The sequence below is a fragment of the Rhinoraja longicauda genome, chromosome 37 (genome assembly GCF_053455715.1).
Source record: "Rhinoraja longicauda isolate Sanriku21f chromosome 37, sRhiLon1.1, whole genome shotgun sequence".
NCBI lineage: Eukaryota > Metazoa > Chordata > Chondrichthyes > Rajiformes > Arhynchobatidae > Rhinoraja > Rhinoraja longicauda.
In genome coordinates, this window is record NC_135989.1 from 13,351,767 (window position 1) to 13,377,338 (window position 25,572).

At 47.0% G+C, this 25,572-nt stretch overlaps 1 protein-coding gene across 10 annotated transcripts in view; it reads right to left on the reverse strand.

The window, feature by feature from the left end:
* LOC144610509 (voltage-dependent P/Q-type calcium channel subunit alpha-1A-like) overlaps positions 1-25,572 on the reverse strand; it is a 398,212-nt gene that overhangs the window by 34,418 nt on the left and 338,222 nt on the right. For 8 of the 10 annotated variants that reach the window (XM_078429269.1, XM_078429265.1, XM_078429261.1 and 5 more), the window contains 5 exons: positions 20,724-20,829; positions 17,249-17,356; positions 11,907-12,007; positions 5,901-6,010; positions 2,191-2,326 (listed from right to left, as the gene is read on the reverse strand). In XM_078429269.1, coding sequence (XP_078285395.1) covers positions 2,191-2,326; positions 5,901-6,010; positions 11,907-12,007; positions 17,249-17,356; positions 20,724-20,829 — 561 coding nt within the window. The remainder of the gene's footprint in view (positions 1-2,190; positions 2,327-5,900; positions 6,011-11,906; positions 12,008-17,248; positions 17,357-20,723; positions 20,830-25,572) is intronic. The other 2 variants (XM_078429262.1, XM_078429264.1) reach the window with 2 other exon arrangements.

The following is a 25,572-nucleotide window of genomic DNA, read 5'->3' on the forward strand; positions in this document are numbered from 1 at the left end:
GTCTCGTTCGATCCGAAACGTCACCTATTCCTTCTCTCCGGAAACGCTGTCTGACCTTCTGAGTTCTTTTTGTGTCTACCTTCGGTAAAAATGTTACACCTGAGCTCAAACTGACATTATAATCACATTCTGACCCACACCCTGGCAGCCAAGGTATCCGACCCAAATATCCAATTTGAAGCATGTGGATTTTAATTCCCGTTACATACAAAACTCAAACAATTGTTGACGGCATTTCAGCATTTCTGCAATCTATGCTTTACACTCTATCTTGTGCTTCGAAAAATGTTTTTAAAATTAATAAAACACATTGTGGTTTTGCTGTAAAAATAGAAAATGTTGGGATACTCAACATTTCAAGATCAAATGAAAGATCATTGAGCTGAAATGTTAAACCTTCTTCTCCCTACTGCTTGATATGCTAGGTATTTCTAGCACATTATTTTTGTTTGTTTTGCAATTACTGGATTTTTTGGTTTACTGTTTGCAGTCTGTACGAATTCTTTAATTGGCTAGCCAGTCAGCTTACACTTATAATGATATAGAGGTGTCATAGAAACATAGAAAATAGGTGCAGGAGTAGGCCATTCGGCCCTTCGAGCCTGCACCGCCATTCAATATGATCATGGCTGATCATCCAGCTCAGTAACCTGTACCTGCCTTCTCTCCATACCCCCCTGCTCCCTTTAGCCACAAGGGCCACATCTAACTCCCTCTTAAATATAGCCAATGAACTGGCCTCAACTACCTTCTGCGGCAGAGAATTCCACAGACTCACCACTCTGTGTGAAGAAATGTTTTCTCATCTCAGTCCTAAAAGACTTCCCCCTTTTCCTTAAACTGTGACCCCTGGTTCTGGACTCCCCCAACATCGGGAACAATCTTCCCGCATCTAGCCTCTCCAACCCCTTAAGAATTTTATATGTTTCTATAAGATCCTCCGTCAGTCTTCTAAATTCCAGCGAGTACAAGCCGAGTCTATCCAGTCTTTCTTCATATGAAAGTCCTGCCATCCCAGGGATCAATCTGGTGAACTTTCTCTGTACTCCCTCTAAGGCTAGAATACTCCCTCTAAGGGAATACTCCATCGACAGCAGCTCCCAGGGTATCATGTTAGTTAGAGCGATGGAGTCATATAGTCATTACAGCTGGGCCAAAAGCCATCTTGTGGGAATCTAGGAGATGTAGTTGTAGTCATAGAGTCACACAGTGTGGAAATAGGCCCTTCCACCCAACCCATCTTGTTCACACTGACCAACATGTCCCATCTACACTAATCCCACCTGCCTGCGTTTGGCCCATCTATATACTAAAACTCTCGTTTGTTTGGTTATTTGTGATCGAACTACAGCCAAAACAGTACACGAAAGCGTGACAATTTGAGGCCTACCTTACTCGCCATTGTCGCTTTAATGGTAAAGCAAGTAGTTTTATTGAAATCGGTGTTATATTTTTTAAGTTATTCACATTTTAACGTTTAAATCTATCTCCTAGGGAGGGAGGGAGGGAGGTGAGGGGGAGGGAGGGAGGGAGGGAGGGGGGGAGGGTGGATAAGGGGAGGGGAGGGGGAGGGGAGGGAGGGGGGTAGGAGAGGGTGCCGCACCAATGCAGGAGAGGTTTGGGCCCAACGGGTCTAGTATCCCTCTAAACCTGTCCTATCCAAGTACCTGTCAAAAGGTTTCTTAAACATAGTGGTGGCACCAGCAACATTGCGATAGTACCTGCAAGTTCCACTACTTTACTCATTATTTACTGTACTCCTGTAACTTATTTTCTCTCAAATATGCCCATCATCATCGCTTTGGTTCTCAGTGCCGGTAATCTACATTAAAGGGGTTGATCATATCACAGTCACTGAGCACAAGGGATTGTCTTCAATTTACACCAGGTAACAAAAGGAGTTGGGAATAAGAAAATCTATAACAGAAGGCTTCCTGTATAGTTGTGGGCAAGTTTTGTGTTTGAGCTCAGAGATGTTGGCCTGGTTCCTTATTACTGACCGCAAATTCTGAGCAATAGAGGCCAGTCTATTCAACGGCACTCTTAATGAGCTAGTCTCAAACTCGGTTTCAATGTGGATGGCCATTCTTTGCCGAACACAAAATAAATAACCACCAGACACGAGGGTGTGCCAATTAACCGCTGTGATATTAAGCTATGCAGCAGTGAGGTATGTTTTGTAGCCTGTACCTGAGAGTTTGGCCGAGTGTCTTCTATATCCTCTGATCGACCTCTTTCAGGACTCCACGCCCCTGTCTGCTGAAACATTTTTTGAGCTCGATCCGTGACCCAAGATTGACTCTCCTTCATAATCCCATCTTGTGGTCTTTGGGCAGAGGAATAAAGCATTTAGTAAACATATTATTTCATACAGCGATTAAACTAGTCAATAGTTGGTAGAACATCTCAGAACCAGAACATCAACTTCCCTGCGAAGTATTAACCCTGAATATAGACACAGAACGCTTGAGTAACTCAGCGGGGCAGGCAGCATCTCTGGGGAGAAGGAATGGGTGACGTTTCGAGAGATTGTTTCCCTTATCCCTAACCAGTCTGAAGAAGGGTCTCAACCCGAAATGTCACCCATTCCTTCTCTCCAGAGATGCTGCCTGTCCCGCTGAGTTACTCCAGCTTTTTGTGTCTGTCTTCAATTAAATGTATAGAAGTGTGAAAACGCACACCTCCAGATTTAGGGACAGTTTCTTCCCGGCTGATATCAGGCAACTGAACCATCCTACCACAACCAGAGAGCAGTGCTGAACTACTATCTACCACTTTGGTGACCCTCAGACTATCTTTGATTGGACTTTACTGGCTTTACCTTGCATTAAACATCATTAAAGCAACAAATACACGATTTCGGAGAAATAAACCGGTGAGTAGGTGGAATTCATTCCTATAGGGGTAGAGGGGTGAATTGCAAAATGTATTCAGAGAGTAGCTTGATAAACACTTAAGGGTGAAAAGAATAGAGGACTAGAATGAACAGTGAGATGAACAGAAGAAGCTCATGTCAATCGTAAGGCAGAGTGGAATTGTTATCTGAATATCTGACTCCACTAATACTGAATAATTATTCCAACTAACTCCGTAAGAACATTTAGAAATGTCGATTAAACAAAGTCCAACATCAACAACATGTCTAATTCAACTCTTAAATAGGAATCAAATGATATTCAGTCCTAACATGAAATTGGTGTTTAACCCACCTGAGTACAAATCCCTATCTAAACTCGGGAATTTATCCCAAACCAGGATTGAAACTGAGTACAGATCCTGGTACGATTATGTACCTGTGCCTAAACCCAAACTTGGAAGGGATATAAACCTAATTCCAACTGAGGATTCAGTATCCTAATAAAACTCAATCTAAAATGCCAATAGCAAATTGGAGGACAAAGAACAAATATTATTCCCAACTATCAGAGCTGGTCTCAATTTACGGCTTTGGTAGATTCTTAAGATCTTAGACGTCTGAGAACGATCTCAGTGGGGAAAACTGTCAGAGACTGGATGAGTGAAAGTTAGGAGTAAATATCCTTCTATCATCTAGCCTGTGGATCCTGCAAAAGGCTAGATAAATTGAGATATCAATAACATTGGGGCAAATTGGCTCAGTCTTTGGACTCCAGATTACAAATCCAGTGGGTTGAGACAGATGAAAGCAAAACTAAAGAAATAAGATACAGCCATAAACTTTAAAATACATATAATTTACACATTTCACTGACTGACATTTCACGAGCAATTCTCCTGCATAATTATTTCTATAGGGGTTTACTGGGGCTTTACATACTAACCTAATGATCCACTCTCAAAATCCCTTTAGCCTGTTAAATCCAAGGTCTCAATTACTTTATGAATGAACTCATAGAGTGACGCAGTGTGGAAACAGGGCCTTCAGCCCATCTTGCCCACACCGGCCAACATGTCCCAGCTACACTAGTCCCACCTGCCTGCGTTTGGCCCATATCCCTCCAAACCTGTCCCATCCATGTATCTGTCTAACTGTTTCTTATTCACAAAATGCTGGAGTAACTCAGCAGGTCAGGCAGCATCTCGGGAGAGAAGGAATGGGTGACGTTTCGGGTCGAGACCCTTCTTCAGACTGATGTCAGGGGGGTGGGACAAAGGAAGGATATAGGTGGAGACAGGAAGATAGAGGGAGATCTGGGAAGGAGGAGGGGAAGAGAGGGACTGTAAGATTTGAGAAGTTTTCCCTCATTCTGAAAGCAACACAAAAGCAAAGAGCTGCAGTTTGGACATTTTAAACGGGAGACTGGGGCTGATAGCGGAGAAAGGCTGCGGTTGGTTTTTTCCAAGGGACCAGCCACAAAAGCAAAAACCTTACAGCCCAGTCTCTAGGTTTCTGCAAAGCCACGGCCAGAACAATGGATGGGTATTGGCCATGCAGAAGCTTGTGAAACCAGGTCGAAGTCCAGACACTGGGGCACTGACATCAGCATACTCACAATGCCCCAAGCCGACCTACACAGTTCATCTCGTTAAGGGGGCACAATAGCCCATAGAAAACTACCTGGTAGGTGATGGGAAACCAGTTAAACCCATCACCTCGCAACGAAATACCAATTAACACCGTCTGGCCATCCCCGGTATCCCCGGACATAAGCGCAGATCAGAGAGAGAACTCATACATATCTTTTTAAACAAAGAGATTCCAAGATCTGGCGGGAGATAGGACGGGCCAGAATAGTATAACTGGCCACGACTTTTGGGTTTTAAACTCAAGAAGAAAACCTGCAAGGAACGCAAGCAGGCAAGAAAACGGATGCAAGGGAAGCTGCTGGACATGGGGGGCAGGGTGTGGTGGAGAGAGACGCCCCTCCAAATAAGGGATGCTGGGTAAATGTCTAAATGTAAGTAAATGTCTAAGTGAATGTCTGTATCAAATGTAACCTCCGGAAATGTCAGATGAGCTTGTTTAAAAATATGTTTTGTGAATGATATTTATTATTTGAATAAAGTATTTTTTGATTAAAAATTTTTTTTTAAAAAAGAAGAAAAAAAAAAGAAGAAAAAAAGAAAACGGATGCAAGGAAGCAAGTCAAACGGATGCAGGAGAGAGGAACAGGCACGCAACTCGAGAAGAAATACTGCAGCACGAACAGCCAGTAACCCCAGTGATAGCCCCATGGTGAGCATGTACCCCAAATCTGCATATCCTGGACATAGTTTAGTGTAGAGGGGAGGGTGGTTTGAATAAACGTGGGTGCGTATAGGAATGTGTGTTGGTCAATTTTGCGATGTGTCGTACGTTCCCCATCTTACAGTCGTGTATATGTCTTGTAGAACTGTGTGTGTTTTATGATTCATAGTTATAAGTATTCATGTGATTCGGTATGTGTTTTATAGACATGTCTTATAGAACTGTATAAGTATTCATGGACAATAGTCCCAAGCGCTAAATAAAAGCCTTTTCCATTTAAACCCTGGTCTTCAAATCTGGTCTGGTTGAGTTTTTCTGCACTATCAACGCTCCTGCATCTAAGTCCAGTGTCTAGAACCGTAGGGGGTGAGTGGGTCGAACCACTCAGGGGGAACCAGTGTGCGCGGCCTGGTCAAGGGATCAGAGCAAGGCACGGGGACCTTAGGTCGGGCGAAAGCTCGGCGCAGAAACGCCTTACAGGACAGAGGAACTATCTAAACTGTTTCTTAAATGTTGGGATAGTCCCTGCCTCGACTACCTCCTCTGGCGGCTCGTTCCATACACCCACCACCCTTTGTGTGAAAAAGTTACCCCTCAGATTCCTATTAAATCTTTTTCCCCTTCACCGTAAACCTATGTCCTCTGGCCCTCGATTCACCTACTCTGGGCAGGTGACTCTACCCGATCTATTGCTCTGGTGATGTTACACACACTCATTGGCACTGGAACTTACAGGGCGTTCCCAGAGACGTGCTGTTGTTCCGGCAAGCTGCTCTGCCCCGGCTCCATCTCCTGGGTCGGTGAAGGTGGTTCCATGCGCTGAAATAGTAATGGCGTTCGGTTCTGTGTGAGATATAACATGGCCTAGGGCTGGCATCAGACAGACTTATGGAAATGAAGAAATCAGATTCAGAGTGTGATGCTGAAAAATATTCATTTACTTCCCAGGCCACTCAAGGTGCTGGGAAACAGGAGGTCATTCAACACTATGGCTCAACGAGAATAAACACCTATGAGCTGTCCCCCGGAAATAATACATATCAATATTATAGCATCACGAAGAACCTAATCTATCTCCAACTGGGGATTCAGAATCCCAATAAAACTCAATCTAAAATGTCAATAGCAAATTGGAGGACAGTAACAAATATTATTCCCAACTATCACAGCTGGACTCAATTTACGGCTTTGGTAGATTCTTAAGTTCTTAGACGTCTGAGAAAGATCTCAGTGGATAAAACTGTCAGAGACTGGATGAGTGAAAGTTAGGAGTAAATATTTTCGGTCATAATATTTTCAAAATGCTTCATGAACGATTATGTTCATGGGGGAGGGGGAGGGGAGGGGGAGGGGGAGAGGGAGGACTTTCATATGAAGAAAGACTGGATAGACTCGGCTTGTACTCGCTGGAATTTAGAAGATTGAGGGGGGATCTTATAGAAACTTACAAAATTCTTAAGGGGTTGGACAGGCTGGATGCGGGAAGATTGTTCCCGATGTTGGGGAAGTCCAGAACAAGGGGTCACAGTTTAAGGATAAGGGGGAAGTCTTTTAGGACCGAGATGAGAAAGTTTTTTTTCACACAGAGAGTGGTGAATCTGTGGAATTCTCTGCCACAGAAGGTAGTTGAGGCCAGTTCATTGGCTATATTTAAGAGGGAGTTAGATGTGGCCCTTGTGGCTAAAGGGATCAGGGGGTATGGAGAGAAGGCAGGTACGGGATACTGAGTTGGATGATCAGCCATGATCATATTGAATGGCGGTGCAGGCTCGAAGGGCCGAATGGCCTACTCCTGCACCTATTTTCTATGATTCATTACAAATACAATGCAGAGAGCAGCTGAGAAAACCTCTGCATGTTCACACCTCATGGTTACAAAGTGAAACGGATTTAATCAGCAGCATAATACAGGTAACACTACCAAAACCAGACATGGAGTATAGATCAGGTCAGCCATACGAAAGTCAGGCATGGATCAATCCGCCTAGGGGATTGATCTACACTTGCCACAGATACCTGCAGCCCATGATTACATTTGGGAAAGGTCGTCATTGCCAATAGAGTTTAAACTAGACATTTAACAGTGACTGACGTTCAATATATTGTGCTGCCATGGTTAGGCATGCTTGCTATTGCCATTCGCATTTGCAGTAACCATCACCTATGCTGCTAGTAGGGATACACTTATCTCACACCCAGGTAACAGCCTTCCTCAGAGGTGAATTCAGAGCCACATTGGTGGTGAACAACTAGCTGGGCACTCACCCAATAACTCAGGAATTAGGATAAATTAAGTGGAAGGGATGCAATTGGATTCCTGGAATCCCTATGCCTGTTTAAATTGATTGCCAGTGAAATAATATTAAAAAAAGATAAATATCTCAAATCTGTCTTCCCAGGATTTCTCAACCTGCTCACAGATTCCATGTTGAATGACCCCTTGAGTAAATGAATGTCATCTGAACCCAAAGCATTCATTGAAGAAAAAAAAAAAGATCATGCAGGTAATTAGCATCTTTTCAGTGCTTTGAAGGCAAGATGCAGCAATGAAATCCGGGATAAACCTTTCTCCATCATTTTTCGGAACTTCCTTCAAGATGCGGCGCCTTCTTTTATTGACCGCGTGCATTGGGAGATGCAAAAAGAGCTCCCTCTTGACACCAATGCGGAAGAACATAACTTGGCATCAAATTCTGCTCCAAGTCCCCCTAACCAATGGGCCAAAGTGAATACAGGTACAGCCAAAAGCAACAAAAACAAACACCAGCTACAACACTGGGGCAACTGAGACCAATCAACCTACGATTCCAGATTGTAACAACGCTCTCATTCGCAGAAAAGTGGATGGCCATCTCAAACAAACTTTTGATAGTTTACAAACAATGTTTGGCTTTGCCATCCCATGCCAGGGACATTGTCATGAGCGCCTTGTATAAAGCCACAGCAGCACACACCACCGCACCACTCCTACATGTTGGGTGAAGTCTACAACTGGGGGAGACTGAGTGAGGCCTCTTGATTAATTTGCTCTGAGCCTGAGCCCTACTCTTCCCTCCGTTTTCTCTGCTGTTTTCCTTCAAGCAACGACTCGCACCATGTTGTTTACTGGAGCGTAATCTGGTTTTACCTTCACCCCCAAGTGCGACCACAATTTTATCATATCATATCATATTATATATATACAGCCGGAAACAGGCCTTTTCGGCCCTCCAAGTCCGTGCCGCCCAGTGATCCCCGTACATTAACACTATCCTACACCCACTAGGGACAATTTTTTTTTTTTTACATTTACCCAGCCAATTAACCTACATACCTGTGCGTCTTTGGAGTGTGGGAGGAAACCGAAGATCTCGGAGAAAACCCACGCAGGTCACGGGGAGAACGTACAAACTCCTTACAGTGCAGCACCCGTAGTCAGGATCGAACCTGAGTCTCCGGCGCTGCATTCGCTGTAAAGCAGCAGCTCTACCGCTGCGCTACCGTGCCGTTTAAAGCACTTAAACGATTTTAAAGCTCTTTGGGATGTCCAGAAAGGGATGTGAAAGATGCTTAAAATAGGTGAAACCTCCTTTAGTGCAAATATGGGAGAATGGCTGATTTTGGATGATCAGCCATGATCACGTTGAATGGCGGTGCTGGCTCGAAGGGCCGAATGGCCTACTCCTGCACCTATTTTTCTATGTGCCCAATGTGTGGTCTCAGCACAGTCACAATAGAAGGGAACATGACAAGGAGGACATTAACCACAGCAAACAAGCCGGCAGAAATACATGGAAAACTCACAAGCATCAATATATCTTATAGACAATAGACAATAGATGCAGGAGGAGGCCATTCGGCCCTTCGAGCCAGCACCGCCATTCAATGTGATCATAGCTGATCATTCACAATCAGTACCCCGTTCCTGCCTTCTCCCCATAACCCCTGACTCCGCTATCATTAAGAGCTCCATCTAGCTGTCTCTTGAAAACATCCAGAGAATTGGCCTCCACTGCCTTCTGAGGCAAAGAATTCCACAGATTTACAACTCTCTGAGTGAAAAAGTTTTTCCTCATCTACGTTCTAAATGGCCTACCCCTTATTCTTAAACTGTGGCCCCTAATTCTGGACTCCCCCAACATTGGGAACATACTTCCTGCCTCCAGCGTGTCCAATTCCTTAATAATCTTATACGTTTCAATAAGATCCCCTCTCATCCTTCTAAATTCCAGTGTATACCAGCCTAGTCGCTCCAGTCTTTCAACATACGACAGTCCCGCCATTCCGGGAATTAACCTAGTGAACCTACCTTCTGAGAAAATTCAGCGGTTGTTTCAACAATGGACTTTCAGAAACTCAACAACTCTCAAGAAGCTAGACACACCCAGGACAAAGCAAGCTGCTTGACTGACATCCCAGCTGCCACCTCCACCACCAGAACGTCACGAAACAAAAATCAGCAAAGTACAAACATTAGTTAAAGATGTTTAACTCCAGCCTAAGCAGGCGAAGAAGTGTTCCGAACGTTTAATCTTCAATAGCATCTAACTGTGGAACCTCAGAAGCAATAAATCTTCAGGTTTTCCCTTGGTTGACCGTGTTAAACGTGGCATACAGTCTATTTCACTGGCGCCAAAGGATCTGATTGTCATCAGGAGGGGATAATGTACAGCTGCGACTGTATTGTGAGTTCTTTGCACTGTTTGAAGTCACTTGTTTGCCCCTCACAGCTTGCAGCCCAAATGCAACCTCAGTTGCTGCAGCTTGGCACCAGCCCAGAGCACGTGCCCTTCTTAGGGCGGGCACCTACGGATGTGGAACCGGATGGAACCTCCCTGCTGCAGCTGGATGAGGAAGGCCTCACCAAGGGGAAGACCACCATCACTGGCTCCCCATCCCCCAGAGAATCCAGTACAAAATCCTCCTCATGACCTACAAAGCCCTCCATAACCTGGCCCCGTCCTACCTGACCGACCTCCTCCACAGGCACACTCCCACCTGCACCCTCCGCTCTGCTGCTGCCAATCTCCTATCCCCCCACATCCGGACCAAACTCAGATCCTGGGGGGACAGGGCTTTCTCCATCGCTGCTCCCACCCTATGGAACTCACTACCCCAAACCGTCAGAGACTCCTCCACACTCACCACATTCAAAACATCACTGAAGTCTCACCTGTTCAGTACTGCCTTCAACCACTGAAGGTCACCTCACCTTCTGTCTCCTTTCTCTGTTCGTTTACTTATTTATCTATTTATTCACTTCCCTATGTTCTCTAAATCCCTGTAAAGCGTCTTTGAGTGTATGAAAAGCGCTATATAAATGTAATGCATTATTATTATTATTATTATTATCGTTGAACATCTGCTACAGACCAACAAAGTCACGGCAATCCTGCTCCAAGAGACCCACAAAAGTGACAGCTCCCATCTGGAGATCCCTGTTCGTACCCTGTCCGCCCGCACCCAGAACGACACTCACGGGATCGCCACTTTGTCCACAGTGCCTGGAGGCCGTTGCGTAACCTCTGCTGCCTCAAACGCACGAAGAATAGCTTTGAGTCTTCTCCCATTGCATCTCAAGGTGCTGATAGCAACTAGCGCTTGCAATGCAGTGCAGTGCAGCGCAGTTCAGCACACAGAGCGACCCGTTTTCAAATCTCCAGGCCACCAGAGGGATCAAACCACCACAAAACTTGCCAGTACCAGATCGAAGCATGACTCAAAATGCTGGAGTAACTCAGCGGGACGGGCAGCATCTCCGGAGAGCAGGAATGGGTGACGTTTCGGGTCGAGACCCTTCTTCAGACAATAGACAATAGACAATAGGTGCAGGAGGAGGCCATTCGGCCCTTCGAGCCAGCACCGCCACTCAATGTGATCATTGCTGATCATTCTCAATCAGTACCCCGTTCCTGCCTTCTCCCCATACCCCCTGACTCCGCTATCCTTAAGAGCTCTATCCAGCTCTCTCTTGAATGCATTCAGAGACTTGGCCTCCACTGCCTTCTGAGGCAGAGAATTCCATAGATTCACAACTCTCTGACTGAAAAGGTTTTTCCTCATCTCAGTTCTAAATGACCTACCCCTTTATTCTTAAACTGTGGCCCCTTGTTCTGGACTCCCCCAACATTGGGAACATGTTTCCTGCCTCTAACGTGTCCAAACCCCTTAATAATCTTAAACGTTTCGATAAGATCTCCTCTCATGCTTCTAAATTCCAGTGAGTACAAGCCTAGTCGCGCCAGTCTTTAGACTCAAGTTGAAGACTTGACACACAGAGCTTGACACACTTGACCCATTCCTTATCTCCAGAGATGCTGCCCGACCCGCTGAGTTACTCCAGCATTTTGGGTCTACCTTCGACGTAAACCAGCATCTGCAGTTTTCTTTCCTCCAGGTGGAAGCATGAGGAGAAACCAGATGGTGGGGCTCGAATGCCGTGAGCCGTGGGTCTGGATACCCCAGATTTGCACGGGTGCAACAAAATAACCAGGTTGGAAGCTCGAGACTGCCAAAGGGAAGTTCCATTCTCTGGCACCAACGTGAAGGCCAATCTAACGTGAAGGCCAATCCGTGGGAATGTGCAAGAAGCAAACATCACAAAGCAAAGTTGTGAACCGAGCAAATTAAGCAAAGCTTTGTCCTTTCTCTGGGTGATCCGCGGCTTTGCATTTCTCTTGTTTTTTGGGTGGGGGGTGGGGTGAGGGATGCTGTCTGATAAGGTTTGTGATTGAATGGATACTCTCCGCAACACTGGTACCTGCTCCTCATGGAGTAACTGGAGCTTTTTGGCTTTGCTCTGCCGGTAATATTCCATGATCATCATGGCTGCGTAGATCTTCCCTACTGTCAGATCTGTTGCTGCGATGGGCGAGAGGAAAGAAGGTGAGAAGGTACATTAGGCAACAGGAAAACATTTAGCTCAGAGATACAGCTTTGCACGGGATGTCTACATCAAGCGCGAATGATACGCTGGCTTCACTCGGATGGGATAACGGGGGAGTGAGAGATGGTGTGAGAGAGATGGAGAGAGATGGGGAGAGAGAGAGAGGGTGAGAGAGAGAGGAGGGATGGCAGGAAGAGAGGGGGAGAGAGAGAGAGGAGGGATGGCGGGAAGAGAGGGGGAGAGAGAGAGGAGGGATGGCGGGAAGAGAGGGGGAGAGAGAGAGAGGAGGGATGGCGGGAAGAGAGGGGGAGAGAGAGAGGAGGTGGAGAGAGAGAGGGGGAGAGAGAGCGGAGGGATGGCGGGAAGAGAGGGGGAGAGAGAGAGGAGGTGGAGAGAGAGAGGGGGAGAGAGAGAGGAGGGATGGCGGGAAGAGAGGGGGAGAGAGAGAGGAGGGATGGCGGGAAGAGAGGGGGAGAGAGAGAGGAGGGATGGCGGGAAGAGAGGGGGAGAGAGAGAGGAGGGATGGCGGGAAGAGAGGGGGAGAGAGAGAGGAGGGATGGCGGGAAGAGAGGGGGAGAGAGAGAGGAGGGATGGCGGGAAGAGAGGGGGAGAGAGAGAGAGAGTGAGCGAGAGAGAGAGAAAGAGAGAGAGGAGGCTGAGAGCTCCACAGAATCAGGCTAAGACTTATCGCAATGTACAAGGGGAGATTCACAAAATCACACCATCAAATCTCCCATCATCCCAGAGCACCAACCGGCACGAAACAAGACAAAATACCGGCCCCTACATCATCAACTGGCTGAATTTCAATAAACGTTGCTACCAATATTCCCTTTACCAGAGGGAATGGAATATGTTACCTCCCAACACATGTTACCTCCCGATATTCAGTCATTTAGAAAGGGGATTGAGCAACTAGAAATTGGCCCAAAAAGGCCCACTTCAAAATGTAATCACTACTCTACTCACTCCGACCGGCGCGAGATAACCACCAATGAGGCGTTTGTGCAGTAATCAAACAGAACCTGAACCAGAACAGCATGGAAGCAGTCCCTTCGGCCCATCGAGGCCGCGCCGACCAGCGAGCCCCGCACACACTCAAGGGACAATTTACACATACTGTACACCAAGCCAATTAACCTACAAACCTGCACGTCTTTGGAGTGTGGGAGGAAACGGAAGATCTCGGGGAAAACGGTCACGGGGAGAACGTACAAACTCCGTACAGACAGCGCCCGCAGTCGGGATCGAACCCGGGTCTCCGGCGCTGCATTCGCTGTGAGGCAGCAACTCTACCGCTGCGCCACCGTGGCCGCCCAATTTGTTGGTTATTTGTACACATCCCATCCCTAGCACTAAACTCCTCTCAAAACAGCTTTGCACACACATCGCCTTCCAAATTGCTAAAACTGGTCAGACACAAAATGCGGGAGTAACTCAGCGGGACAGGCAGCATCTCGGGAGAGAAGGAATGGGTGACGTTTCCGGTCGAGACCCTTCTTCAGACTGAATCGTCAAACTGGTTAACTTCCCCAGACAATCAACAAGGGGCTGTTAAGTCTTTTGACCAGCTCATTCCCATCAACTCCAGCGCTTCTCCATGGAGAAGTCATTATGGAGAAATACGGAAAGCAAAATGCACAAGCTTTCACTTTTGCAGCTACTTGTTAGAAAGCAGGTTACAGAATCTTTGGAAGCTCTTGGAAAAGCTACTGAAAAAGCCTCCCCTTCAGTTTACTTTAGAGATACAGCGTGGAAACAGGCCCTTCGGCCCATTGAGTCTGCACCGACCAATGATCACCTTTACACTAGCTCTATCTAACTCACTGGGGGACAATTCACAATTTACAGAGACCAATTAATTCACAAAACCTGCACGTCTTTGGAATGTGGGAGGAAACCGGAGCACCCGGAGAAAACCCACGCAGTCACAGGGAGAACGTACCAACTCTGTGTAGACTGCACCCGTAGTCAGGATCAAACCCGGATCTCTGGCGCTGTAAGGCAGCAACCCAACTGTGCCACCCTAAACTCTTCCTGAAAATAAATCTCTTCAAACATGTCCCCAACTGGCTTTTGAAAGCTCTCATTAAATCTACCACCTTCCACACGGTGGACTTCAGATGTTAGCCAAGCCCTGTGTGTAAACCAAAATCCACTCATGTTTCCCTCTAGAGTCAATAGACAGGAGGAGGCCATTCGGCCCTTCGAGCCTGTACGCACCGCCATTCAATGTGATCATGGCTGATCATTCTCAATCAGTACCCCGTTCCTGCCTTCTCCCCATACCCCCTGACTCCGCTATCCTTAAGAGCTCTATCCAGCTCTCTCTTGAATGCATTCAGAGAATTGGCCTCCACTGCCTTCTGAGGCAGAGAATTCCACAGATTCACAACTCTCTGACTGAAAACGTTTTTCCTCATCTCAGTTCTAAATGGCCTACCCCTTATTCTTAAACTGTGGCCCCTTGTTCTGGACTCCCCCCAACATTGGGAACATGTTTCCTGCCTCTAACGTGTCCAACCCCTTAATAATCTTATACGTTTCGATAAGATCTCCTCTCATCCTTCTAAATAGAGTCATAGAGTGGACAAAGGCACTTCGGCCCAACTTGCCCACACCGGCCAACATGTCCCAGCTACACTTGTCCTACCTATTGGCCCATATCCATCCAAACCCCTTCTACCCATGTAAACCCTTGTAAGCCATGTAGCTCTCTCTATATATCTCTGGTGACTCGGTGTAGTGTAGGAATCGATGTAGGAAGGAAGAATATCCCAAATACCTCGCTGACCTGGTCAGACAGTAGGGCCAGACAATGGTGAATTAAACCAGCTTTTTGAAGAAACACACTATAACACTTAAGGCAGATGGCTTCCTCGAGTAATAAAACAATAATAAGATATAAAGTGCGGAATAAATATCGCAAGGGCATTTTTAGTATGGCTGTAAAAGTGCGGAATAAAGTTCCAGAAAACCAACATAACTCCGGCTGCAAAGTGATCAAGAGCAAAATAAATGGGTCAAAGTCATCACTTGCTATCTCTCTGTTTTATTTGTGGTTTATGTGGGGAAAAAAGCCTCTATGGCTGAGTAGAATTCTGTATGTTAGGTAATAATACATAAATTGTGAGCAATAAAATTTTGATCCTGTATTGTTTTAACTTCACGAGGATGCATACAATCTATTGTTCAAGTTAATAGGACAAATGGAATCCCAAATGTTCCACGCTGGGAGCATTTCAATTAAAAGAAGGCGCAAGGGAACGACTTCAAAGTGGAGGAGCTGGAATGAGATGGCTGCAATAAAGAGAAGCTAACATCAGAGTGAGGGTGCTCAGGAGAGAGTGTCTCTCGGCAACTCTACTCTGATAAAACAAATGCGTTGTGGGCAAACTGGAATGATATGCCAGAGCCAGGATCTTCCTTGCAGTCACGTAGATAAGAAAATAACTGCAGATGCTGGTACAAATCGATTTATTCACAAAATGCTGGAGTAACTCAGCAGGTCAGGCAGCATCTCGGGAGAGAAGGAATGGGTCACGTAGATAATGTGCACGGTGAAAACAGTTTATGCTAAAATAATTGCAACTGTAGATTCCAGATTCTGCAGCCGTTTGTTATAGAGTGATACAGTGTGGAAACAGGCCCTTTGGCCCAACTTGCCCACGCCGGCCAACATGTCCCAGCTACACTAGTCCCACCTGCCTGCGTTTGGCCCATATCCCTCCAAACCTGTCCCATCCATGTATCTAACTGTATCTTAAATGTTGGGATAGTCCCTGCCTCAACTACCTCCTCTAGTGGCTCGTTCCATACACCCACCACCCTTTGCATGAAAACGTTACCCCTCAGATTCCTCCCATTTCACCTCCCAACCTCTGTTGCTATCTCCACCCATCCTTTCCCCACCTGCTTTCTGCCACTCATGTCACAAGGAATAGGAGTAGTATTAGGCCACTTGGCCCATCAAGTCTACTCCATGGCTGATCAATCTCTCCCTCCTAACCCCATTTCCCTATAAGGAGTATCCACACAGTATCCACCCATCGCTTGCCACCCTTTGCCCCAGCCCCCTCACCTTCATACTGAATACTTCCTCCCCCTACTCGAAGGTATTTATTCACAAAATGCTAGAGTAACTCAGCAGGTCAGGCAGCATCTCAGGAGAGAAAGAATGGGCGACGTTTCGGGTCGAGACCCTTCTTCAGACCCGAAACGTCGCCCATTCCTTCTCTCCTGAGATGTTGACTGACCTGCTGAGTTACTCCAGCATTTTGTGAATAAATACCTTCGATTTTCTTATACCTCCTCCCCCTACTCTTTCAGTCTAGATGAAGGATCTTAACCCGAAACGTCATCTGTTCATTTCCCTCCGCAGAAACTGCCTGAGCCGCTGAGATTCTCCGGCTGCTCTCCTTTATCTTGCGAGAGAGTCCAGCATCTTGTGTCAACAACGTAAACACGGACTACATGGCTTGGGTTCATGTAAGTCTTTATCATAGAGTCATGAAGCGTGGAAACAGGCCCTTTGGCCCAACTCGCCCACACCGACCAACATGCCCCATCTACACTATAGACAATAGACAATAGGTGCAGGAGTAGGCCATTCGGCCCTTCGAGCCAGCACCACCATTCTCAATCAGTACCCCGTTCCTGCCTTCTCCCCATACCCCCTGACTCCGCTATCCTTAAGAGCTCTATCTAGCTCTCTCTTGAATGATAGACCCACCCGCCTGAGTTTGGCCCATATCCCTCCAAACCCGTTCTATCCATGTTCCTGTCTAACCTCTTAAACGTTGCAATATTACCTGCCTCAACTACCCCCACTGGAAGCTCGTACCACACACGTACCAACTTATGTGTGAAAAAGTTACCCCTCAGGTTCCTATTAAATTCTTTCCCCCCCTTCACCTTAAACTGATGTCCTCTGGTTCTCGATTCCCCTACTCTGGGTAAAAGATTGTGTTCATCTACCCGATCTATTCCTCTCATGATCTTATACACCTCTACAAGATCACCCCTCATCCTCCGGCGCTCCAAGGAATGAAGTCCTAACCTGCTCAACCTCTCCCTGTAGCTCAGGCCCTCGAGTCCTGGCAACATCCTCGTGGACCTTCCCTGGACCCCTTTCCAGGGAAGTTTCAACTTTTTGATATTTGGTTGAAACATCAGAGAGTGACAAGGAGAAAGTGAAATAGAAAAGCTCGACTTACATTTGTGAGGCGTGACCAACAGATCAATTGTCTTCTGGGAGAGGTTTGGCCAAATGGACATCATCTCCTTCCGCAGCTCACGGTCCATTTGGTGCTTGTCTGCCCCTCCTAATAAACAGACAGGCAGCGTGGAGTTGATGAGTGCGTTTAATACAGGCTAAGCCTTCAAGGCTGCAAGAAATGTCTCTGAGGACAACCACTGAGATTTCCTCTGCCACCATATTAAAATCTCATGGATCTATACGCTATCTATACAGTGCATCTGTACACTGTGGATGCCTCGAATGCAATCATGTATTGTCTTTCCGCTGACTGATTTGTAGAGGAGGATTATTTCACAAAATGCTGGAGTAACTCAGCAGGTCAGGCAGCATCTCTGGAGAGAAGGAATGGGTCGAGACCCTTCCTCAGACTGATGTCAGGGGGGCGGGACAAAGGAAGGATATAGGTGGAGACAGGAAGATAGAGGGAGAACTGGGAAAGGGGAGGGGAAGAGAGGGACAGAGGAACTATCTAAAGTTGGAGAAGTCGATGTTCATACCGCTGGGCTGCAAGCTGCCCAAGCGAAATATGAGGTGCTGTTCCTCCAATTTCCGGTGGGCCTCACTATGGCACTGGAGGAGGCCCATGACAGAAAGGTCAGACTGGGAATGGGAGAGGGAGTTGAAGTGCTCAGCCACCGGGAGATCAGGTTGGTTAAGGCGGACTGAACGAAGGTGTTGAGCGAAGCGATTGCCGAGCCTGCGCTTGGTTTCGCCGATGTAAAGAAGTTGACATCTAGAACAGCGGATGCAATAGATGAGGTTGGAGGAGGTGCAGGTGAACCTCTGTCTCACCTGGAAAGACTGTTTGGGTCCTTGGATGGAGTTGAGGGGGGAGGTAAAGGGACAGGTGTTGCATCTCCTGGGGTTGCAGGGGAAAGTGCCCGGGGATGGGGTGGTTTGGGTAGGAAGGGACGAGTGGACCAGGGAGTTACGGTCTCTGCGGAACGCAGAAAGGGGAGGGGATGGGAAGATGTGGCCAGTGGTGGGGTCCCGTTGTAGGTGACGGAAATGTTGGCGGATGATTTGTTGGCTGGTGGGGTGGAAGGTGAAAGTGGAAGGTGTAGAGGAGGATTAGGGTTTAAGAGTTAATGTGTACAGGTTGCATGTTGCGTGTGGTGAGCCTGATGTGCTTACTTAGAATTGCTAGCTAAAGTATAACAGGTTGTTTTGCAGAACTGTAGAGGGTGTTTTGACTGAAGGTGAAAGGCCCGATAACAAGTAGTACGGCAGAGAACAACAAGTCTGTTCTAGACAATGAAAACCGGTGCAGAAATGTGCTGCTTGTGTGATTAGCTGGACCGTGACCGCTCGTGTATAAATATACCGGCAGTGCACAAAATAATTGAGTGGGGACGCGAGGAGCTGGCAAGTACGTGACCATACTTGCAGTGTCTCTCCCCCTCCCGCTCGGGTAATACAGTTGGGACTTTACTAAGAGCATCTTAGTGTCTGACGGTGTTTGTTATTTCAGAGCGAGGGCGGAGGCTTTAACAGGCCAGCGCGCAACGAAAGCTTTTCACTGTAACACGTGACAATAAACTAAGTAGTATAAGAAGATAACTGCAGATGCTGGTACAAATCGAAGGTTTTTATTCACAAAATGCTGGAGTAACTCAGCAGGTCAGGCAGCATCTCGGGAGAGAAGGAATGGGTGACGTTTTGGGTCGAGGCCCTTCTTCAGACTGATGTCAGGGGTGCGGGACATCAGTCTGAAGAAGGGTCTCGACCCGAAACGTCACCCATTCCGTCTCTCCCGAGATGCTGCCTGACCTGCTGAGTTACTCCAGCATTTTGACAATAAACTAAAACTGAAATGAACTGCTCATCTTCGCATCCACCTGGCACAAGGTATAATCAGCCACCTCTGTACCGACCAGTGGTTTAGATCAGGTTTAAACTGAGCGGGGCCATAAATAAATAAAATGGATCTGTGTGTTTTAAAAATCTTGAGGAGAAAGAAGATCCAGATTAAGAGGAAGGACTGCGGCTGGTTTGGGTGCCTAGGATTAGGGGGTAGAATCTTAACGATTAGAGTTCTGGTTTCAAGTGGGCAATAGTCTGGGCTGTGTCCACAACTCTGTAATTTCTTGCTATCTTGGATGGAACCTTGCTGTGAAATTCCTTTACCTTCTAAACAAAATAAATCAATTACTTAACATGCACAGTTTTTGTTAGTAGACATTCAGGTAATAGGATATTTAACTTCACTAACTATGCTAAAGATATTAATTGATTGTAAAATAACTGTGCTGCAATGCATCTCGATAAAATGCTTTTAAACCATATAACCATATAACAATTACAGCACGGAAACAGGCCCGTTCGGCCCTACCAGTCCACGCCGACCACTTTCTCTGACCTAGTCTCATCTACCTGCTCTCAGACCATAACCCTCCAATCCCCTCCCATCCATATACCTATCCAATTTACTCTTAAATAATAAAATCGAGCCAGCCTCCACCACTTCCACCGGATGCTCATTCCACACAGCCACCACCCTCTGAGTAAAGAAGTTACCCCTCATGTTACCCCTAAACTTTTGTCCCTTAATTCTGAAGTTATGTCCCCTTGTTGGAATCTTCCCCACTCTCAAAGGGAAAAGCCTACCCACGTCAACTCTGTCCGTCCCTCTTAAAATTTTAAAAACCTCTATCAATTCCCCCTCAACCTTCTACGCTCCAAAGAATAAAGACCCAACCTGTTCTACGAGATGATCACACTACAAAGTTACACAGTAATAAAATGATTCCAGTGATTTGTTAGTGGAGTTCAGATTCACTACTGTGGAAAACTGGGACATAGAAACATAGAAAATAGGTGCAGGAGTAGGCCATTCGGCCCTTCGAGCCTGCACCGCCATTCAATATGATCATGGCTGATCATCCAACTCAGTATCCCGTACCTGCCTTCTCTCCATACCCCCTGATCCCTTTAGCCACAAGGGCCACATCTAACTCCCTCTTAAATATAGCCAATGAACTGGCCTCAACTACCTTCTGTGGCAGAGAATTCCACAGATTCGCCACTCTCTGTGTGAAAAAAAACGTTCTCATCTCAGTCCTAAAAGACTTCCCCCTTATCCTTAAACTGTGACCCCTTGTTCTGGACTTCCCCAACATCGGGAACAATCTTCCCGCATCTAGCCTGTCCAACCCCTTAAGAATTTTGTACGTTTCTATAAGATCCCCCCTCAATCTTCTAAATTCCAGCGAGCACAAGCCGAGTCTATCCAGTCTTTCTTCATATGAAAGTCCTGCCATCCCAGGAATCAATCTGGTTCAGCGTCCAACTGCAACGAGAAATCATTCCAAGATTCCAACTCAGATCTGTAGATGTCGGTGGGAGTCGTTGGGGACAAGCCAGACTTCCTAAGCCTTCTAAGGGAGTAGAGGCGTCGGTGTGCTTTGTCCGTCACAGCGAGGCAGTCTTACCTTTAGCGATTTTGATGTCCAAGGCTGTTCTGATCAGAGCCATGAGAGTGGAGTTGAAATGCACGCTGTTGTCCTCGGCAACCGGCAAGTCCATTCGCAAGAGCCTCTGTGGAGAAGCAACCACACAACAAACCTAGCCCAGAGCACCATCAGCGGCCTGGTGCACAGCGGAGACCATCGTGGTTCCTTTCCAATATCGCCTCAAACAAGTCATTCCATTTGTGTACAAAACCCAAGCACTTAGGACACAATTGCAATCGAATACGCATACGCACGCACAAACACACACACACACACACGCACAATCCGCGGGACGTGACACCAAGCAGTGGGCATTCCCAGGTTCACTTGAGGTACTGACATCCAGTTAACAAATACAGAGGGATGCAGACGCATGCAGCATGCACACAGGTATTCCCCACACAACATGCAAGGCAGTTACACTGGACCAGAAGCAATCTAAGGATAAGACGCTGGATTCCATTCGCAACTATGCTAATGCTTAAAATCTGCTCCCCCAGTGCGTTGGAGCGTCATTCAGAGATCATTAACAGCGGCATCCAGTATTTCCCCCAGTAAATCAGGGATGGTGCATTGGCTGCAATCAAAACAATGGGATGGTTTCAAAGATATATTTTCTTTCAGAGGAGTTTTATGGCAGTAATGGAGAGAGGGAAAGGGGGGGGGGAGAGAGAGAGAGAGAGAGAGAGAGAGAGAGAGAGAGAGAGAAGGAGATAACGGGAAGAGAAAGGACCACGAGTGAGGAAGAAGTGACAGACATTCACTGGTGCTGAGTTAGGAATGGAGGAGGCCATTTCTGGAACACTTTTTTCTTTTGTTTTAGAGGCGCAGTGTGGAAACAGGCCCTTCAGCCCTCCGAGTCCACCTGTCCACCCATCAGCTATGCACAAGTTCTATGTCCTCCCACTTTTGCATCCTTTACACACGATACAAAAGCCAATTCACCTGCGTGCCCGCACGTCTTTGGAACACGGGAGGGAACCGGAGAAAACCCACGCTTTCACAGGGCGTGTGCAGTACAACCTTTGCACAGACAGCACCCGTGGTCAGGATCGAACCCGAGTCCCTGGCGATGTGGGGCAGCAGGTCTAGCGCTGAGACCACCGTGCCACCCACTGACCCTGACTTGTTATAAAAGATCTTTCTTCGGGATCTTTCTTCAGGACGCATCCACCCACCAACCCCATCTTCTTGCTTCCCCTCCACCCACCAACCCGGCCTAGAGCTCTCCATTTCTCTCCCCACCTTCCCTTCTCACTACCTTCCACCATTTGCACTTCCACTTATCGCCTATGGCCTTGGTTACTATCTCCATCCTGGTGGCATGTAGTTCCGTTTAGTTTGGTTTGCAGATATAACGCGGAAACAGGCCCTTCGGCCCACCGAGTCCGCACCGACCAGCGATCCCCGCACATTAACACTATCCTACACACACTAGGGACAATTTCACATCAAGCCAATTAACCGACAAGCCTGTACGTCTTTGGAGTGTGGGAGGAAACCGAAGATTAGACAATAGACAATAGACAATAGGTGTAGGAGTAGGCCATTCGGCCCTTCGAGCCAGCACCGCCATTCAATGTGATCATGGCTGATCATTCACAATCAGTACCCCGTTCCTGCCTTCTCCCCATACCCCCTGACTCCGCTATCCTTAAGAGCTCTATCCAGCTCTCTCTTGAATGTATTCAGAGAATTGGCCTCCACTGCCCTCTGACTTGCTGAGAAAACCCACGCAGGTCACGGGGAGAACGTACAAACTCAATAAAGTATCTATCAATCAATCAGTCTTGTTATCTTGCAGTCTTCCTCTTAGAATTTGCAGATGTACTGAATTGGACAGTACATTACACTCTGCCTGCATTCAGAAGATGCTCAGACCCAAGATAAAGCTGCTGTGAACAAATACTGAGGTGCTAACCAGGACAAGGGAGGTGGGGTATATTGAGTAGGGTTTAACTCTCACCGTGAATATCACTAGCGTCATGCTTAAGAGTTATACAACAATTCCATGTGTGTGCTACCACAGCAGCTCAGAAATGATTTGCAAAAGTGTCACTAGGTCCAACAAACCATTCTTCCCACCAGCACAGAAAATCCCTGGCACTCCTTGTCACCTCGTGGTCTGGGAGGGCATGAAATGTCAAAGAGAATGAAGGTAAAGCCCATGGATAGAGTGGGGTAAACACACAGAGGAGTAGAGACACAGAGGGTGAAATCAGAGGATGAATTTCGAAGGGCAGCTCGTTTAAAAATAAATAGATTTGGATCTATTTATCAGGGTCTCACAGGGTATTGATTGAGAATGATCAGCCATGATCATATTGAATGGCGGTGCTGGCTCGAAGGGCCGAATGGCCTACTCCTGCACCTATTTTCTATGGTTCTATGTAAGTGTGATCTGTACATCTCACCAGTCTCTTTGCAATCAAGAAAGGAAACTGTCAGAAACGTCTGATGTTTGTGGATTTTACGAATGGGAGTTTTATAAAAGTTGGGCCTGTGCTTCTGCGTAAGAATGTGGATCACCAGCTGGATGCTGGAGTGGCTAATGTTAGCATCATCTCCTGCTGTTGTTTTTTTTCAGGAGCAGTTCTTGTCTTTTCTGCCGGCTTTGAATTTTTCAGTCACATGCACAGGAGAAGACACAAAGCGTCTCTGGAGGATGTGGATAGATCTCTCTGTGGATTTGCTCCTGGGTCTGGCCAAGATGGCCATTCAAGAGTCCAAGGCAGTGGGCTGTCGAGGGTCCTACCAGAGTCGACTACTGCCCCTCTTCCGGACTTCAATCCCCTGGAGAGGGAACACATGGTGTCCACAGGGACTTTGGAAGCCTTCTGTGAACGCTGGTCTCACCACGAGATCTCAAGTGCGCCTTGGATACGAATGATAATGTTTGAATTTATTAATTGATGTTTGCAAACTGCAGTACAGTTTTGATCCACGCAGTTCTTTGACCACTGTGATCATGCAATAAAAGCTCCCTGTTAAGGTAAAACAGAGTGCACATTCACCAGGCGTGAAGGATGGAACTGCAGGTGCTGGTTTACACCGAAGATAAGACACAAAATGCTGGAGTAACTCAGCGGGTCAGGCAGCATCTCAGGGGGAAAGGAATGGGTGACGTTTCGGGTCGAGACCCTCCTTCAGACACTTCTGAGATCTATAGCGTTGAACTAGAATTCGGAGACAGGGAGAGGGATGGAATGAGGAAGATATTGAAACAGTGAAGTGCTAACTCTGCCTCAGAAGGCAGTGGGGGGCAATTCTGTGGACGCTTTCAAGAGAGAGTTAGATAGAGCTCTTAATGATAGGGGGTATGGAGAGAAGGCAGGAACGGGGTACTGATTGTGGATGATCAGCCATGATCACGGTGAATGGCGGTGCTGGCTCGAAGGGCCGAATGGCCTACTCCTGCACCTATTGTCTATTGGATTGCTTAGTTTTGAGGGTTTAACAGGGTTAACAGCAAAGGTACGGTAGAAGTGGGAGGGTAGCATTCAGTGGTGAATGGGTGAGGGGGGGGGGGGGGCTTGTATATGGACCATCCAGGGCAAAGGGGTGTAAGAGGGGAGGGGTGGGCAGTTTCCATGGGGGTGGGTGCACGATCAGCTACTGCTGCTCATAAACCCTCTGCTGATTTAAAACATCTTCTTCAAAGGGGCTGGTCACAAGTTGCTGGAGTAACTCGGCGGGCCAGACAGCATCTCTGGAGAAAAGGAATTGGTGACGTTTTGTGTTGAGACCCTTCTTCGGACCCTTGAAAGGGGAACCAGGCAAAGAATGGGGTAAAGATCTCTAGGCAAGTGTCTTGACAAGAACCCCAATTCCTCTCACACAACTCATCTGCTCTTTAAACCAACAGTTTACCAAGTCCTTTACCCTACCCTATACCAGAGTGTTGGCTAACAAACTATATGGGAAATCTGAACAGCTGTTATTGAGCTAATAGGTGCAAGGTGATCCTCCATTCTAATGTGAAGCCCATGATACTTATTCTTGATCTTTCTTTGTGTCTAAAAATCTCCGTCTTTCCCTTGAAAGGGAGAAATCAAGGAGAATGTTTGGGAGAGCAAGGAACTGCAGATGTGCAGGGAGGAACTGCAGATGTGGAGGAAGGAACTGCAGATGTGTGGGAAGGAATGGCAGATGTGCAGGGAGGAACTGCAGATGTGCAAGAAGGAACTGCAGATGTGCAGGGAGGAACTGCAGATGTGCAGGGAGGAACTGCAGATGTGCAAGAAGGAACTGCAGATGTGCAGGGAGGAACTGCAGATGTGCAAAAAGGAACTGCAGATGTGCAGGGAGGAACTGCAGATGTGTGGGGAACTGCAGATGTGCAGGGAGGAACTGTAGATGTGTGGGGAACTGCAGATGTGCAGGAGGAACTGCAGATGTGCAAAAAGGAACTGCAGATGTGCAGGGAGGAACTGCAGATGTGCGGGAAGGAACTGCAGATGCTGGTTTATACCAAAGGTAAACACAAAATGTTGGTGTATCTTAGCAGGTTAGGCAACATCCCTGGAGAACATGGGTAGGTGACGTTTCGGGTCGGAAGCCATCTTTAGACTTTTTCGAAACATCAGCTAATCATGTTCTCCAGGGATGCTGTCTGGCCCGCTGAGTTACTCCAGCATTTGGTGTCTTTCCTTGAGAATTTTTTGGGGAAATGGGTTACCCTGTGTTGTTCTGCTTCCGTTGGCATGGACACCAAGGGCGATCGGCCTTCTGTTGTGGGGTAAATTTCTACCATCTCCCGCAGAAAGCCGGGATGAAGAACTGAGCTCTGAGAACTCAGGATCAACAGATGAGAGAGAGGGATCAGAAG